Below are 19,270 nucleotides of genomic sequence, written 5' to 3' on the forward strand. Positions count from 1 at the left end.
GTTCCAGAAGTGTCTGTGCCTCTCCATCAGCTGTAAAGGAAATTGATATTGCTAACTCCAGTGACAGTGTCTACAATATTTATATCTATATTTGGTCAGATTAACTTTGCTTTATGTGTACTGCTGTGTTGCGTTTGTTTTGTTTTCTTGTTCTTGTTTTGTTTGGTTGGGTTTTGTTTGTTTTGCTTGGTTTGTTTTATTTTAGAGAGATTTGATTTGACTGGACTTTTGCAGTGTAGAAATAGGGATAGCCACATTCAGTAAGAGCAACAGATTGGTTGGAAGGGTATTTTCTTTTCCTGTTCTCATCGATCTACTCTCACACCATGGAAGGAGTCGTGAGATTTCAGTTTTTGATGGAGGAGGGCTGAAGTAGTAGTGATACCTGTGAGCCTATAGAATGGGGAGCAAAGCCTGTGAATATGCAGATTATCTCCCAGGGTTATCAATGTCTTGGATATTCAACACTTCTAAACCTGAAAGCTCCCCTTTCTGTCTGGGGTGCATTGCTTTCTATCACCTGGGACTTGGGGTGGTGGGAGAATTGCAGCCCCAGTTGCCTACATGAAGCTGTAGCAGGCAGCTCTCTCCTGCCCTGCATGCTGAGATTAAAAGGCTGGTGGCACTTCATAGATCACCCACGTGCCCACAACCTACAATTTAAGCTCTTCCTGGCTTTTGCGTTTCTGGGAGTATTGTCCATGTGCTGGACTCCACTCTATGACTCTCAGCTGCATTTCGGTAGCTTACATAGATGCAAGGTACATGAGCTTATGCTGTGAATTCAGCTTTGCTTAGGATATATTCTGCACCATCTTATTTGTGCAGATGCTGCCCTTCATTGACTCACCTGAGACTCAGTGCCATGTGATGAGGACATTGGACAGTCCTACTGCCAAAAGCACCTGGATATTTCCAGTACCTCTTCTGTGGAATGAACTATGCAGACCATCCCCTTCCTAGAATCAGATACTACTGTGATTTGATTGGGACAAAGGTGTGATTGTCTTATTGGGTACGTTTCTTCATAGATATACAAAATTAATTCTGGTAGTGGAAAGATCTTTGTATGATCATCAGTTTCAATCTAGCTTTGTTCCATGCGTGCAGAACTAATGAGTTCAGCACATCTATTAAGCAAATGAGTGTGTGCATATAACACAGATACAGTAGCAACCTTTGGGCCAAAGATACTAGCTCAAAATATGCTCACTACCTCAAATCTTTAACCTTTCTCTGAGCTTTCTGTGTCATCTATTCATACAGTCTCTATTTGTGAATTGTTGGCATTGTACATGGCGAAAGGGGAGGAAACTTGAGATAAGAACCGTGTAGAGATACCATTTTTTCACTCTTTTGCGTATAACTGCACTCTGCACATTAGCTGCAAAATAGAAGCAGATGGAGGTTATTTTATTTGTATACATAACACACAGAAAGAAGTTAAAATATATATCTGTTGTCCACCAGTTGCTGAAATGGCTGCAGTTATGCCTTTGGAAGATCTAGTATACATTACATTACAATAAGGGCTGGAAATGTCATTAATTTGTTAGGGTGTTTTTTTTTTTCTCTTTGTTTTTGTTCATACATGAAGGTATCTTCTACATTCATACAGTTGAACCACACCAAAGATAGTTTGTAACAGTGAACCTGTTACTCAATTACATATTTCAATATTCGAAGTTAATACTTTTGCCTCTTGCAGCCTGGATTTGTGTAGAAATGTAGAATGTAAGTTATGCACTAGAAGCAGCTAGGGATTTTCATTCATGTAATGTAATATGTAAACAGTATAATTTACCAGTTTGCAAGGGGAAAATTTGGATGGTATCAGATGCTTCTTTTAAGAAGTCACATAATAAACAGATCTGTTTTATTTGACAAAACTGGGCTAGCAGTTTACATTTTTAAAAAGTCGTTGACATAAATGACATGTTCAAACTGGGACTTGGCATAGTCATAAAAAAATCCATTTGTCCAGATGGCATTAAGACTTCTCACTAGGAAAGCATGATATGATTCCTGACATGGCTTATATGCTCCATAAAAAGATAAATTGTTCGGAGAATGAACAACAGCGGCAATGCCAAAGCAGATATCTTACATGTTGGTTTTACTTATGTCATTTTCACTATGTATCTAGTAGACTATTTATTTTGGAGGTCACAAAGCTCAGTTTCCTGCACGAAGGCTGACACTAGGTCAGGCTCTGTCCAGCCAGGTGTTGAAAGCCTCTGTGCAAGGAGGTCTCACAGCCGCTCCACAAAGCCCCTTCCTTGCAGTACTGCATTGTGGAAAAGCTGTTCTTCATCTCCAGCCTGAGCCTCCCAAGATGAAAACCTGTGCCCCTTGCTATGTTGTAGCAGTACTGAGAAGAGATTGAGAGTTTGGCTCCTATGTCTTTGTAACTGACCTTCGAGTAGTTGTAGTCTGCATCTGTAACATCCCCTAGTCTGCCTTTTATCAGTCCAGATGAGCTCAGTTCCCTCAGTGTCTCACAGAGCTCTGGGCTCTTGACCATCTTAGCAGCTGCCTAACAGGTCCCCTCTAGTTTCTCAGTATCCCCCTTGACCATGAGGGTAGGGGACATGCCAAAACCAGGCACAGTGTGTCATGTGTGGCCTCACTGGTGCTGAGTACAGAGCAGGATTAAATTCCTTTGATGCCATAGCACAGCACATTACAGAGTTGGATGTGCCATGTCAAGAGTACACTGTTACTCAACATTTGACCTGGCAATGGCAGCATCTTCACTGCCTCCTCATGCTGTTCACCTGGCTGGTTACCAGCCTCTATTGATGCGTATCGATGTTTTCCCTCCTGGTTGTTACACAGGCAGGCTTGTGGTCCCTGGGCTGGCACAGGCTGCAGTGCCCTCACTGCTGGGAAGAGACTTAGCAACAATGCTCTGCCCTATCTGACTCAAGCAGTGCTGTTTAGTCATGGAGCGGGGGGAAATGCACGTTAGAGGTGAAAAAAACATACAGGATGGCAAGAACTCCTTTACCTCCTTTACCCAGGAAGGGTGAGAGTTTGTTTTTTTTCTTGTTTTATCTTATTTTTGTTATTTGGTGGACCTTTGGCTCCTGTCTGACAACTACAAGACCTCAGAAAAGTTAGCTGCACTTTAGCAAAGGGTACTTCTTCAGATCTGTCCTACTGTGATCCATGACGCTGTTAGACTAAGACTTGCACTATAAGAAGCAATCTGAATTCTGACAACCTAGAAGGTGAAGCTGCTACAGTAGGTAAAAATGTGTGTCTATGATGTGCATTAGTTGCACAAAACTAGGGGATGGGCTAATGAAAATCCCATATGCTCAGATTTTTCTTACCTGAAAAGTTCTTTCTTTTAAGGCCAGTTCTGTGGCAGTCTGGAGGAATATATAATAAATGATAATAAAAATAAGTAAACATGAAAACTAACACATAAAACAACAACTGGAACCTGTTGCTATATATTACACTTTAGCATATATCAGTTTTTTTGCACTGCTAATGAAGATGCCTTCCATTTCTAAACCCACTTTAAAAATGTGAAGATTTTTTTCTATAGTGACTGTGGTCTTCTAAGATCTCTCAGTAGGAAAACCTCTATTCCATTTATCCCTTACTTTCTGGATAGCTCCCTGATGTTCAGCTTTGCTCATTTTCCATTTCACAGACTGAATTTACTTTAACTGGAACTGCCAAGCAGTAATTCAGTCCTTAACTGGATTTGTGGTGGTGAGACAGAGGGTGACATAAAAAGGCAGAACTTATTGGCACAATTCATCATCATACTTTATTGCACACTCAAGCCTACTGGGCAGGAAATGTTATTAAATTGGTAGATGTATCAGAGCCTTCTGAATATGACAGGATGAGCACCTTAAATCTCTAGAAGGACTGATGTGCTCAATTCACATCCAGTCTGCCTGAATGGCTGCAGGCATATATGTGGTGATCCACGTTAAGCTCTGCAAGAGAGAAGAGCTGGCACTGTCGTCACACTGTGACAATGGTATGCATTAGGGACAAATAGTCATGGCAACAATTATGCTTACCTGTTATTCTGGAGAGTGGGGCAAAACCACATATGTATGGTTACTACATGTCAAGCACTGGTATAATAAATGTCAGATGCTGTTAGGGGAAGGGAAGTCCAGAGTCCATGTTTATTTTTTTAGTAGACAGGTCAGTACTAGTAACTATTTTATCAAAACACAAATGGAGATAAACTGTGAATTACATGCCAAACTAAGAAGTGAAGGGAAAAGAATTTCTTGGTGAAAACTTAATGAAAGAGTATGGAAGAACTGGGTATGGTTGTTTGTGAAATAAAACATCTTTTGGAAAAAAATGCCGCAGTGGTAAGAACATAGAGAGAGTATAAATGTAACAAGCTCAGATGGAGAAATCTCACTGTGGGATCATAAGAAACCTGCGAAGTTTCTGCATTATCTGTGGCCCAGCTGTCATCTCCAGTGTTACTATGATCTGGAATTCTGAAAAGGAGTAAGGATTTCACAGTCAGTGTGGCTCCAGACTGGCGATGAATGTACAGAGGTGGGAATTAAATTGCATTAGAAGAGGATAAACCAAGAAGACACTCTTACTTAACAATAAGTGGCTGCCAAAGAAATAATATTTATAAAAATGCAGAGTATAGTTTTACCAGTAAATTTCATTGTTCAAGTAGATGCACAGAACTAGCTTTCAGTGTACTGAAAAAGCTGGGATTGGGAAAGTTTTGAAGTGAAGTTTGATTGCAGTCTTTAAATTATGAAGTCTTTACATTCAAGCAGTTTATTCAAAAGACATAGCTTATTTTTTTATTTCTCTTTGAATTTTGTAGAATATTCTTCCCAGTTTATATTAGCCCCACGGATAAACCTCAGTCTCAAATCTCTTAGTTTACTGGCTGCTCATGCTGACTACCGAGAATATTTTTAAAGACTCCTCTGAAATTCCTTTCAGAAACACCCAATCAGAAAGATAACACACTGTTCTGCTTCTCTTGGGCAGATTTTAAGACTATTGTTTCTATTTAGCTAAGCTCTCAACTTCCATAAGAAAATAAAACCAATATATGCACGCAATATTTGCATTTTTTGATAATGTGTATTTATTTGTATCCAGAAATACAAATGTTGGGATCAAAATACGAATATAAATAGTATTCTAGACGCACAGCCCTACTCCTTAACACAAAATAAACTGGAATGGATGTGGTAGATAAGGGAAAGACATCTGAGAACTTGAGGAGGTGAAGCACACAGGTGTTTGATTTTTATGGTTAGGTCAGTCTGGGAGATCACTAGGATGGCTATCTAACTTAGAATGACATACTGGTACTAGTGCTACCTGTATTATTCAAGGCACATTGGGCACATAATTGTACTTTCATTTCACTATGACATCACAAGCTGCACTGCTAGCAAAGAAATCAGACGTCCCTAAGAAAAAGTTAGGAAGGAAAGATAATTAAAAATCTAAAATTTTGTGTTCTATAAGAAAGTTCAATTTGGCACATAGTTGGCAGTTTTTATGTGATTCCTAAAATTGCACTCACTTAAAACAAATATCCACATGTTGGCATGTTGGGAAAAATGTTTTGAGAGGAGTATGCTGAGAATTTAAAACAGGGTTATTTGAGGTGATTGATGACTGCCTGTGACAGTCACACACTTGGCTCAGGTTCTTTCCAGCATGGTGTTTCTACCTGTGACAGCCACATGTTGGGACATGTTTTATGGTTGATATTGCACATGACCAGGGATGACAATAAAGTCACAGAACTCTTTATTAACTACAAAAGAGAATATGTAGGGCTGATACTGTAATCTCTCTGCACAAGGTTTCCACCTGTCATTCAGAGGAGCATTGTTTTGTGGAAGGTTATTTGAAATTTTGTTTCCTTTGGGACACTCTCTTTGGCAATAGCGTACTTCCCTGGTCTGCCTGTGTAATGCTGTCAGATGCAATTATTTTACCAGCTTTCCATGAGTTCAACAGCAGCTCACATTTTAAGGCTCCTGTGTGGTCTGTGAGTATGGAATGGACTCCAGCATGCTTTGTTTCACGTTCATTTGTCAGCAGTTTTTCTTCAAATATGTAATCAATATCGGTATTTTCATCAATTTTCTTTTAATGCACAGTTGAGAATTTTTGGCATTTCCCTAGTTTTCACCTCACTTTAAGTACATAAATTACAAATCTGCTTTCCACAAGCTTTGAAGACAGTCAATGGATAGTCATTCCCACCAGAACATGATCCAAAGGTCTTCTTGTTTGCTTGTGAAAGTATTTTAACTTAAACCCTTCTTCTGGTCAATGATCTTGACTGATGAGGAAGCTTTTGAGTCAGACCTAGAGGCCTTCTCCTTAGAACTTGTAATAATAGCAGTCTAAATAACAAGAAGTCACCAGATTTGCTGTAGATATTTCATTCTTTTTGTTTTAGAATATATTGTGTCGGTACAGCTTCACCTCTCCCAAGCACTGTCATAGGCTGCGAGAAGGTAAAGAGAGGTTAGGAGAGTATTAAGCACTGTATGAAGCACTAAAGGGAGCACCTGGGTTCCTGTATAAGAAGTTCTGCAGGCTGGCTTAGTCCTCAAAGTTATGTGAATGCTTCCATGACACTAAACAGGTTGTTGCGGCTCCTCTGGCTAGTGTCATTCATTACCTAGGTAAAAGAATATCTGGCAAATAACTGACTGTATCAGTGCCTGGTTTGCCTGGTTCAGTCCTTGAGAAGGCCTACCTCCAGGCATATGAATAAACATAACCACATGTCTTCTGCTGTGTTTATCCTTCATAAATAGCAAATGATTACAAGATCAAAATGCAAGTTTTTGATAGAAAGTAGGGAATTCTCAGGTGTCCATCTCTGAGGCACTGAACTTCATGATGAATTTTATTGTCTAATTTCACATGTATTCTAGGAAAACCCTTGAGGACTCTAGGTGCATACAGACACTGACTTGAGAACCCACAACAGAAGAGAAAAAATAAAGTTTGTAGAAAGGAATACATCAGCACAGATCGTATATATCTCCCTAGAGGAAGATTGTCAGACACTAACCAATTGCTCGAAATGTGTCACAATCCAAAGTAATTTAAAGAAACAGCTGCTAGGTAAGTTGGATGATTAGAATAATACTTAGCCCTGTTTCAGGACTTAATCCTAAACAGGATTATAGGGTAGCATATCTCTTTGAGTTATCCATCATAGATAGAATGTACAAAAATATACTATTTAACTTGTCAAAGCAATGCAGTTCAAGCAGAGATTATTTTTTTCTGTTAAATCATTTCACTTTAGATATAAAACATAGTTATGTTTTTAGTATCTAAAATACTGGCTTAAATGATGAGGAAAGTAGATTTTCTTTTTGTTTGTGTTGTTCAGACAAAACATGGATCCCAGGAGAAAAGGGAAAACCATTAAGGCCACTGAGTCTTGAAGGAAGGCCTTCATTTTTCATATATATACTAGGTCCTTCAAGAAGACAATGTCATGAATGATAAGAAGCTTGCAGACATATAAATATAGTATAAGAATAAAGACATTATGCTTACACGTAAGTGTAGGTTTCAGTGGAAGTTTTCAGTATGTGAATGTGAGTTGAGCTCATTTTGTTCTTGCCAATTGTATAGGTGAAGGGAAGGATGGAGGTAGGATATAAAATGAACTCAGAAATAAAAAAAAAAAAAAAAGAAAAACAAAAAAACAAACCACCAACCTCTAAAGGAGAAAAAACCTTACTTTTCAGCTTTGAAACACATTCCCAATGCATAGTTTGTTTTTTACCTTTTTTAAACAGTCTTCTGGGAAGTGACCTGGATGAGGTAAATATCAGCCTTGAGTTTATGCTCTGTATCTCCTGGTGGAATGAATTTGCTGAGTAAAGATGGAAAGATTCTGCTATGAATTCCCACTGCAGTTTTCTTGCTACTTAGAAATTAAGACACCTACAGACTGCTTAAAAAATAAAGAAAAATCAGACAAAGGTAGGCATCTAGAAATTGGTCACACAAGGTGATTCTCAGGAAGAATTCCAGCAAGGTCATTGGCCCTCTTTCAAACTCTCGGGACAGGAATAGCATATCCTCCAATATCGAGAAATGCTAAAGGCACTGATGTAAGTGGCACAACAATTTCACTGTAAGCAAGAAGAATGTAGCTTGAAAAAAATCATCTAGATGTGTAGGCAGACAAGATTATGGGATATGTCTTGCCTTTTCTTAGTGCTTTATGGAAGCTATGAAAGAGCGGCCAATGGGAAAAGTCAAGTCTGTTATGGACAGCCTTTACAAGTTGCAGTGGACACTTTGTTTTATGGCTTAGAAGGTAACACCAACCTTCTAGATTGCAAGGTTAATAAAATCTGTCTTAAAATATTGGCAGTCTCCCTTCCCACAAAGCCATCAGTACAGCAACTACGGTCTTTCCAGAGCAGCCTTGCATCTAGTCACTTGGAGCATGGGCAAGGCAGAGTCATTTTTCTAGATGTATGGTGACATTTCATGTAAAAAGAAGATAAGCATCTTTCCCTTCATGGGAATGGCCGAGTAGGGTGAGTTGTGATAAATTCATGCAGCAACATGAGGTGCTAGACTCTGAGAAGCATTAAGGCCGCAAAAGTGTTTGAGATAGCTATCTATCTGAGTTATTTGGCTGGATGCCTCCAGTTCCAGAAATATCATTTCCTATCAGCTAAAGGTTCATATGACACTGCTGTTTCAGCTGATGAATGTGGATGATTTGGAATTAGCTGTGGGTAGGTGGTGGGAAGAACTGAATAAGAGGAGTGGGACTGATAAGAACTGCACAGCGATAAAAAATAATTTCTTACTCCTCTTTTAGCTTCACTACTCATTTCAGTGTCTGTGAAGACAATTCTGGCTTTTATGATTCTTCCTGCTGTAATTTTTATTATTTTTATTGATATGTTCAATATACCAATGTACAGTTGAGAGCTGATAAAAGAGCACCTAAAAGAGAAGAAAGGTGCCTGGGGTGTTTAATCTACAGCTGTACTTCTTGATTAGAAAGTTACATTAAAATTGTCTGGCACACTTCAGTTCCACATTACTGCTGGACAGGGAGGCAGCATAAACTGGCTGCAAGTCTTTATACACTTATTCTTGGAAGAATGGCTGTAAAAGAAGGAGCTGTCAGTCTGTTAGGCATCGGGGTCAGAAGACCAAAGAAGACTGAATTAAGCAGAACAGAATCTTTATGCATTCTTAATTGTCTTGAAAGTGCAGCCCCCAATGCACGAAAACACTGTCCCTCTTCTTTTAACTGAAGAAGGAGAATAAGAAGTTTGACTTTAGATCCTCCTGGGAAAAAGCTGGTTGTCTAGACAAACCCTCACAATATTTTCTGTAACTTCAAAAAGGAAAGAATGTGATGTGAAAATATTTGATTTTGTGGTTTTACATGCCTGCCCACTATGTTCATTTCACTAGTTATTTGGTTTCGCCTGCTTCCCTTCCCTTCCTTGAAAGGGTAAAAAGAAGTATAAATGCAAGTCTTGACTATGAAATTATTCAATAGAAAATGTTCTAAAATGCTAAAAGGTGGTTATTATATTTCTCATGGGACAGTGCACAGAAGTGTTATTATTTTTTTCAATTTGTGAAAGAAGCAAAAGAATATCTGAAGGTTAATGAGGATATTCTTAATCCTACAGGAGGATATGGCACATAGATATATACAGAACACATTATCTAGGTGTCTGGAATAATTGCATTTTGAATGACGCAGAACACAGAAAACTTCCCTGATCTCTACAGTTTTTCAGTGGCTGCCAAAGCACAGAGCATTGAAGCAAAGACAGTAAACCAAGCAATCACGAATAAGCACAGGAATGCATTCTGGGACATGCCAACCTGTGGCTGCTCCCCTTGCATACAAATACATTTTTTGAACATAACCCCAGAATAGAATGTATTACAAAGTAGAATATGTCCTCTGCTGTCAGTATAAGAGTGGAAGCCAGTAGTGGTTGCAGGTGCTTTCTTGGTTAGGACTGTGGAAAACATGTAGAATTTTATGCTTCCAGCTTGTGTTTATGGAAGCACTCAGAAAACAGAGGCAATATGAATGGACTTAGCAGTATCAGTCTTTTAAGGAAGTATCTGACAGGATTGTGTTCTTTTCAGAGGAATAGGTAGCTGTGATCAGAAGTGTAAGAAAACTATATGCTCATCATCTAAAATGGGAACATTCTGCTTCCACACTTACTCCCCAGGCATTCACTCAAGTATGCAATTGGCAAATAAACCTCACTTTGCCTGTTCAAGATATAATGGTGGAAGAAACCTTCTTGTGTTTCATCTGTGTCACTAGTCCCACCAAAATCAATTGATTGTGCAGAGGGTTTGCAGAATCAGGCCCCTAAAGGATAACTGTTTCCATTCTTTTATTTAAGCTTGAAATGTTTTTAGCATTCTTGCAAAAATATGGCTGAAGGTGGCTGGTTGGCTAATTTGTAATTAGAGACTATGATATTCAACTTCAGTTCAATCACCTTCTTGCACTGCTGAAAATATAACTCTCATCCTTAAATAAAATCCATACTTCCAAGTGCAGGACACAGCAGTTTACAGAGTAATAGATTTTACATAGTCATTCGGTACTGAGAGTTAGCAAAAACTTCAACATGTATTTTGAAATCAGGAGGTTATAATTGGTTTAGAAGACATCAGATTGAGCATATTCTGCTAAAAAGAAGGTTTTGATCCTGCCACAAAATATTTATTCTCTGTGCTTCTAATTTGAAATTTTGTCAGTCCTTGGAGAGTTGATTCTTCTCCCCCATGTAAACCCAGCTCTGCCTCTGATATTTTACACAAGTGAAAAACTGAGGAAAGTATTTTGAATAGCTACAGTTAACTTTTGAGTTAGTAAGTTTTGCAATGAAAAACTCACAGGAAGCACAGAGAAACAGCAATGACAGACAGTGATATTTCAAAGAACACAACAGCATTTCTGTTTCTTCAGAATTACCAAGTTTTTGCTTGTTTGCAGGGTTTTCCTTCTGAGGAGAAAAGGAACTCTTTTTCAATCACATCTACTACTCAGTTTTATCAAATACTGTGTGGAAGAGGTACACGCTTTTGGAGCTAATAAAAAAAATAATCAGGTCCTCCAGAAGAGAAAAAAACCCAGGATTTTTGGTTTTAGGGATGTTTTAACTTTAATCATTTGGAACTACTTGTCATCCAAAGGGTAGTGAAAAGCCATTACTGTTTAGTTTTTAATCTGTTTTGTTTGCTTAATAACAAGTATTGAGACAGTCTGTAAAATATGTAATCCAGTTTAACACCATAAAACTAGTTTTTTGAAAAATGGGTATTTTAAGAATTTAATAGTCCAAAGCTTGAAAAATACAAAATAGCTTCTTAGGGTAAAATATATTTGGTAGTTTTGGAAAAAAATGAAAGCAACCTTTTTCTACATGTGGCAACTATTTCATGTTTGATCCAAGTGTCACAATTGAGTTCCTGTAATGCACTATTCAAGTAAAAAGTATTCAGTCTTCAGCTCATAAGGAAGTGAACAACTGTCATGAGAAAGGACTACAATATTTAACTTCAAAGAAGGAACAAGAAATGTCCTTTGGCACATATTTCTCAATTTTGTAAAATAACTTTTGAGAGAAAAAAACACGAGTGCATGAGAGCACTTTTTACTAAATTGCAATCTGAAGAAAGTCACATATTCCTAGTGCTATTATATAGTGATTTTTACTCATGGCCTATCAACTATCATCCGCTACAATGACACAAACAAGCAGGAATCTTGTCCTGCGTCAAGCAGAGTACTTTAGAAATCCGTGACCATCCTGTGTTTAACCAGTCATACAAAAGACAGTCAAAAGCTTGAAAAAATGTAGAAGTTAAGTCTACAGCTGCCTCAGAGATAGGCAAGTCTTTTATTTATATCAAAATAATAGCTTTCTTATAACTCTGCTTTTTAACCTTGTTAAAACTGATATGTGTAGATAAGTGGCTAATTCCATGACTCCCAGACCTGTGTGGAAAGTAATGTCTGTTTTGATCCCACCAGAGACATTTCTTATTGTCTTTTGGTGGTTTCTCTATAGCAAGGAAATCACCAGTTAAATATTTCCCAAACCCTATGGAACATAGCTCAAGCAAGTTTAACTACAAATGAGTGGTTTTGTTGGCTTTGGCTTATTTGCCAGTGCCCGTATCTTGCTCTGAGTCTCAGGGATATGGCAGCATTTTGAATAAAGTATGGAAAGGAAGAACAAAAATGACATATTTAACCTTTGCCTGAATTATGAATAGCTTCTATGCCAAGGGAGATAGTAGAGATTCTAATATACAATAATTATTCATAAACATTGTTTACACTACAAATTCAGCTGAATTTTGTAAGAATTTTTTCCTTAAAATGAATAGCAGTAAGGAGAGAATTCTTCCGTGTTTTTCTTTATCAGGCAATTTCATATTAAAATTCTTCCTCAGGCTCTGTCATGGTGAAGGTTAATGTGGCCTTTATAATTTGAGATGAAACTGATCGTGTCCTTCACTTTTTCTGCACTCTCACCATCCCTCCACAGTGTGAAAACATAGCAGTCTTCACCACTACAGGCAACATTTAAAGATAGAGGTATCCAACCCAGTAGACCAGGTTAAACAGCAGGAAGGATGTAGGAAAAAAGACTCTGGAGTAAGAGTCCAGTTCTAAGATGTCTATGTGAATCCGTCCTCTCCTCCAGGAGCCTGATTTACACTCTTCATAACAACAGAAAAAACTCTGGCAGTCTTTCCCATCCAGACATTCATAGACGCACGCATCTTCAAATTCTTGCCAATACATGGCATTGTTCAATGTGATGACTGTAGTTGGTGGTCTCATATCAAGTACAGAATAATTCTGAGGAGAGAAAAAAGAAACCAACAGTTTGATATGCTTTCATGGGAAAAAAAATCACAGGAGCTGGGAATAAGAGGTTGACACTATAGGAATTCTAGATTTAGGGATCATCTTTCTTTCCCTCTAAAGTTGACTTCTCAGATGAATTTCCATAGAGAGATTGTGGAGTGGCAAGTTAAATAATTCTAGGTGTATTTTCTGCTTGGGTAACTCGAGCATGTATTTCCTAGTAATCATTTTTTTTGCACTTAGGAGTTCAGTTGCCTGTCAGACTATTATTTGCAAGTTACTTTAAACACTTGCAGCTACTACATTTAAGAATGTATTCTGAAAAAAAAAAAAAAAAGGAAGATGTCCCACCTCCCCATTTAATTACAGAAAAATCTCCACTTAGTATAGCTGCCTTCACTGCCACTTCACCTTACAATGATTTATGAAAACAGATATAGTCAGCAACAGATAGTGATGATTTCAGTACAGGATTTCAAAATGCCATCCCTAATCATGTCCCCTTAATGCTTATCACACTAACCATGCTCAGAAATAGGGCACTTTGATATCACCCTGTCAGCACAGCTTTCGCCACCTGAGCGGCTCTTTCCCTGTGCTTGCGCTGAGCATTGCCTTTGCCTGTGGGAGCTGCAGGCTGTGCAGCAACAAGCTGGTCTTGCCTCTGCATCACACGTGCCTGCATTCTGGAGGGTGCCTTGGGCACCTGCTTCCACACTTGCTGTACAAAATATGCAACATTTCCTATTGAAGGTGTTGGAGCATACCTGAAAACTTTCAGTCTGTATGTGAAACTCATCAGTGATATGACAGGTGTACCTCATGGGAAAATTTCCTTTTTTCTATTGACTTTGTTTTCTTTCTACAAATCCTTTGGTTTGGCTGATGATAATACTACCCATCTCATGAAAAATGACAATCCCTGAGCAAAGAACTTGATGTGGCATCCCTCTGCTTAGATGTTGGCATGTCCAACACAGATAACTACGTCTGAACGACTGCCTTATATAATCCAGCCAATTACTTCTAAGACACAATTCATCTCATCATAAGTAGATGGCTAAAATTGCTCAGATGCATTGTGCTGTGGACTATAAACAGATTCCAGTTTAGAAGCAGATTATTGCAAATCTATTTGTTGTGAATGACTTCAACTCTGAGATTAGATTACTTGAATTCCACCCTCATGGTCTTCTCTCTCATTTGTAAAGTTTCAAGTGGCTGGTATCGGAGTGTTGCCACGTGGAGAAGGTCTAAAATTATTTTACGAACAATCATTTTTTGGACTGCAGCACTTTGGACAGAAAAAATAGCTATGATTAAAGTATACAAGGAATTCTACTATACCACTGTGTCACATATTGTTCATTTCTTGCAGGCTTTTATGAAATATTTCTACTCAGGGACTGAATTTTTCTGTACCTGGCTACAATATTTATGCTAAAAAGAAGAAAGGATAATTTATATCTCTCCAGACGATTTTGGTAAGTGAAGAGAAATGAGAGCCCTGGTTCTGCAAAGGAAACTTTCTCATGTATCAATAGCCTGGGGTTTTTGTTGTTTTGTTATATCAACTATCTGCTCAGGACAGAAAATAAAATAAAAGCCCTAATAATACAGAGAGATTGATGTGGTTGCTTTGATGTCTGTCATCTAGGAGGGTGTCCTTAAGTGACTAGATACCAGGTGAAGGTGGATGGTACCCAGTGTGTCCTGTGAGTCCTGCTAAGCAGGTGTTGGGAGGAGAGGGATGCACGCACCATGGGCACCAGCCTAGTACTGCCTGAGTGGTCTGACAGGGCAAGGCACTGCTCAGGTGCCTTGGACAAAACAGTTCAGATGCAATGTTAAACACACTTACAAAAATTATTTCAGGCAAGGTATATGTGTGTTTTCTAGGAGAAAAAACAAGAGGTGGGATTACCTGAACATGGATTTACTAAGATTAATAATTTTCACGTTTTAGGTGGCATCACTACAAGGTTGGAAAAGACAAGGTGATATATTGAGAGTCAGGGACACCACTTATTTTATTCAGTTTATGCTACAATTCAGACATGGAACTTGTTTATGGATAGAACAAGAGCCTGCTCCCTGTGTTTCTTATAGGGAAAACAGAAAATAAGAGAATGGAAGGAGAAAGAACAGAAGGAAAGGGAAAAGGAAAAGGAAAAGGAAAAGGAAAAGGAAAAGGAAAAGGAAAAGGAAAAGGAAAAGGAAAAGGAAAAGGAAAAGGAAAAGGAAAAGGAAAAGGAAAAGGAAAAGGAAAAGGAAAAGGAAAAGGAAAAGGGGGGAAGGTGGGGGAAGGGAGAGGGAGAGGGAGAGGGAGAGGGAGAGGGAGAGGGAGAGGGAGAGGGAGAGGGAGAGGGAGAGGGAGAGGGAAGGGAAGGGAAGGGAAGGGAAGGGAAGGGAAGGGAAGGGAAGGGAAGGGAAGGGAAGGGAAGGGAAGGGAAGGGAAGGGAAGGGAAGGGAAGGGAAGGGAAGGGAAGGGAAGGGAAGGGAAGGGAAGGGAAGGGAAGGGAAGGGAAAAGAACCCGAAAAAGGCTGCAGACACTTTCCACACAGATGAGACTGATTATAATAGATCTAGACAAAGACTGAGAGTGTTAAACCCTACTGTCATTTTAATTGTTGTATCTTGTTCCTTTTTTTAATTGGAAAAAGGAAAGTGCTGCTACTCATTCAATGTGCATTATAAACTTCATCTTTCATCTTTCAGAAAAGTCTGTCCAAGGAGTGACAGCAGGAGCAACTGTATAAATGCAATGCTTGCTGTAAACCATTCATTGTCAATAAGCAGACTTTGGGTGCTTTATGTCCTCTCCAAATATGAAAAAAGGAAAAAAGGAAAGAAAAAAAATATTAGGAAGAATAAAACATTATTTGCAAAAAGTAAGCTAGTAACATGGAGCTAGCAGCTGCAAATTATAAACTTCATTATATCCAAAGCAACAAATGCAAAAGCAATGGTTTAGTTGTGTCCCTGTTCCTATTTTGGATCTGATATCTGGGAAGCAGGCTATCCAACCAGATGATTAACTGGCCAACTGTATGCTTTGTATTTATATACATGTATGTATTCCAGTTTCAGATTTCATAAAAATTAGAGAAACAATTTTGTGCTCAGTTTCAACTGTATTACTGCTATACATATATAAATAGTTATCTAGAGCTTTGGGGAATAGAATTTATTCCTTTTGTAGACATAGTACAACTAATTGTGTTAAACTCGTGTACTGAAATTATTTGAAAATCCATCTGAAAGCTTGCTAAAGATTTTACAGATATGCATAAATGAATTATTTTCTATGAAACTCAGTTAAAACTCCATATAAGTTTATGACATAACTTGTGCTTATAACTTTTTTAGAAAATGTAATGAGAAACTGCAGCATTATGTAAAGCAGACACACAAAACTTCTGAGTAAAAATAACACACAGTTTTCTACACTTGACCCTTCTCCTTCCCAAATAATTTCATAAGTCCTTATAGAAGGAGGCAGCTATGTTCCTCTGCCACAGCCAAAACCAAACTGACCTTTTAACAAAAAAGCAAAACAATATTTATATTGAAGTCAGAGTGAAGCATAACATAGCATTACGGTTTTCTCAGGAATTATTGCAAGTAAATGCCAACCATACATTCATGCCTCCATTGCTTTCACTGAATAAAATAGTTTACTTACCATCACATGACCAAAACTGACATCAGGCAGCTTAAATAAAGATAACAAAAGGATATTCAGAAGAAAACATACTTATTGCTTCATAGGCATCTGAAGTTCAATAGCGTTTCTTGAAACAAACCTTTAAAACGCATTTGTTCATAAAACATTCTGAGTATTCTACATATTCGTCGTAATATTCTGTACCCTTTAAAAATGCAGAATGCACATCTAGTTTCAATCCATCCATTACTTTTATTTACCAAATAGCTAAGCTAGCATTTGTTCTACTGTTAACTCAAATCTCATCAGTGTTGCATGATTTCCTTCATCTTCATTCCCATGTCTGGAAATACATCCTATTCACAAAGAAACTAATGACTTTTCCATTCAGTCTTTCTATAGGACGGCATTTTTTTAAACGTTGGCAAATTCATTTTGATTGTCTCATACATTTATTTTGCTAAGACACTTTTGCCGTTTGTATGCAATGCGTTTTTACAAGAAGCTATTAGAGGTTTAATGGAGTTTACATTGACTAAGTCTGTGGCTTTCTGCACTTCCTCTAATCCATACTCTTTTCAGCTTTTTCCTTTATTATTTCTTCATTCAACATTTTCTGCAGCTTTTCAATTCAATCCCTTGTTACCTCATGACCTATTATTCCTTGAATTTAGCCTTCTTTCTCTTCAGTTTCCTCCTTCACATTTTTCGTATTTGGCGTTGTATTTCTCATTTCAAAGGTCCTTATTTCCTCCACTGCACAAAATGGCATCCAACATCTCCAGCCACCAATCTCAAATACATAAGATTTTCCACTTATCATGAGTGGACAACCATTCCCTATGTTTACACTGAGATTTTTTTCTCCATTATACTTCCCCCTCTCATTCTCTCAATTATGAACTACATCAGACTATTCTTCCTGCATGACTGTCTTAATTTATTTTAAATAAACAGCTTTTGTCTGTGTCTGGGTGTTACTTCTGGAAGTGTCTTTTTGGCCAAAAATGCAGCCATGTATCAAACCTTTGCAAGTTACCTCCTCTGTTTTTGTACTTTTTTTAAAAAAACAGCCCTTTGTGCATAGGGCTAAAACCAAGTGCTGGTTCCCAGAGGAGACACTGAAATCCTGTTTGTAAGGTACATAAATATTTCTAGATCTGTTAAGCCATGAAACAGCAGGTGAATTTGAATACACATTTATATGCATGTATTTGTGTAACAAGCTATGCAATCTGTTTCAGTGGGAGTCCTTTATGACTACCAGCATAGTAACTGGAGGATGAAAGACATGTAGGCAGGATTGCTGCTTCATGGCCAGCAGGCTGCTTCTGCTACGAACAGACCTTACTCCACAGGCACATAACTAGTTCTTCTCTTACTATGGGTAACTATTTTCCATCAGCTTTCAGGGCAGATCACACCACAAAATGGGAAGAGCTTCAAGGAGCAAAGTATCACAGGATTATAGGCTGTCATTGAATGATTCTCTGCTCTGTGAGCCAGGCACATGCTAGAACAGAAATTAAATGCTCCCAACGTACCGACTTTTTTTTCTTAGTACAATTTGGTTTCCTGCAGCTTGAGTAGTAGTTGAGGGTTGCATACTCCATCAGAGCAGCGAAGACAAATAGAAAGCATACAGTCACAAACAAATCCATCGCGGTGACGTAGGAGACCCGGGGTAATGACTTTCTCGCAATGGTACTCAAAGTTGTCATGGTCAATACTGTGGTGATACCTGTAGAGAGAAACTTGATTTAATTGTATGCAATATAATTTCTTCATGTCACAGAAGAATCTCTGGAAGCAAAATTACAAAACAGAAATCCAAAGTGTACCCAAATAATTCATTAATTTCATTTGGTAGTATAAAAATAATGAGAAATAACATCAGTAGAGCCAAGGGTGTTTTGTAAACAGACTTCCTCAGCTGCTTATATTCATCTTTACAAAAGTGACATTCCTGTGCCTTTCAACATGCTTTTCCTCATCTCTTCCTTTTTCTGGTCCCAGTTAGGCTGAAGATGGGGATGTGGGAGACTGAGACAATGAAGAAATTTTTGACTGAACGTCAAATATTAAATCCAGAAATAAAATCAAACCAAACCAAACCAAAACAAAACAACCCCAACAACCTAGAAAACAATCAAGAAAACATGGTCTTTTTCACAGCAGCACTGCTCTCATGAAAAATCTTGTGCTCAAAAAAAGAGAAAAAAAGGAGGGGAAGGAGAGGGTGAAAAAAATAGATGCTGCTGCAAAGTTCTGACCATGAATTTTGAAACTACATTTTCACACTGCTGCTTCCTTGAGAGTCCTCCACTGCTATTTCCCTTCTAATTAAGGGAAAACAGACTCTCATACAAACTTCATATGTAGCCTTGATAGAAATAGCATTTTTAATTCATACAAAGCATCACATCTTAGATTGATTTTGTAGTAATGAATATAATGGGAATTACTTAGTGTGAAATATCCTGAAACAATAAAACCAGTCCTAGAATGAAATCTATTGAGAGTCAGGTATTTGGCTGCTGGTAATTCATATAATTTCATTCCTGAGGAACAGAGGTCTTTTCATTCCCACTTTGAACTGATGTTTTTAATCATTTGTTAAGCACTGCAAGCCTTCTGAAAGAAAAAAATAAAACCCCTCAATGGCTTGGGAAGAAAAATAAAGCTC

The 19,270-nt window shown here is 38.1% G+C and overlaps 1 protein-coding gene across 2 annotated transcripts in view; it reads right to left on the reverse strand.

Annotated features, from left to right (window-relative positions):
* Positions 1 to 5,086: 5,086 nt before the first annotated feature.
* The window catches only part of GABRG3 (gamma-aminobutyric acid type A receptor subunit gamma3), a 348,523-nt gene continuing 334,339 nt past the window's right edge, over positions 5,087 to 19,270 (reverse strand). Inside the window, exons 9-11 of one of the 2 annotated variants that reach the window (XM_065075325.1) lie at positions 18,129 to 18,325; positions 16,603 to 16,632; positions 5,087 to 12,907 (exon numbers count right to left, since the gene is read on the reverse strand). In XM_065075325.1, coding sequence (XP_064931397.1) covers positions 12,629 to 12,907; positions 16,603 to 16,632; positions 18,129 to 18,325 — 506 coding nt within the window. In that variant the 3' untranslated portion in view covers positions 5,087 to 12,628. The remainder of the gene's footprint in view (positions 12,908 to 16,602; positions 16,633 to 18,128; positions 18,326 to 19,270) is intronic. The other variant, XM_065075329.1, reaches the window with a different exon arrangement.

Source organism: Columba livia, chromosome 1 (assembly GCF_036013475.1).
Source record: "Columba livia isolate bColLiv1 breed racing homer chromosome 1, bColLiv1.pat.W.v2, whole genome shotgun sequence".
NCBI classification, from domain to species: Eukaryota; Metazoa; Chordata; class Aves; order Columbiformes; family Columbidae; genus Columba; species Columba livia.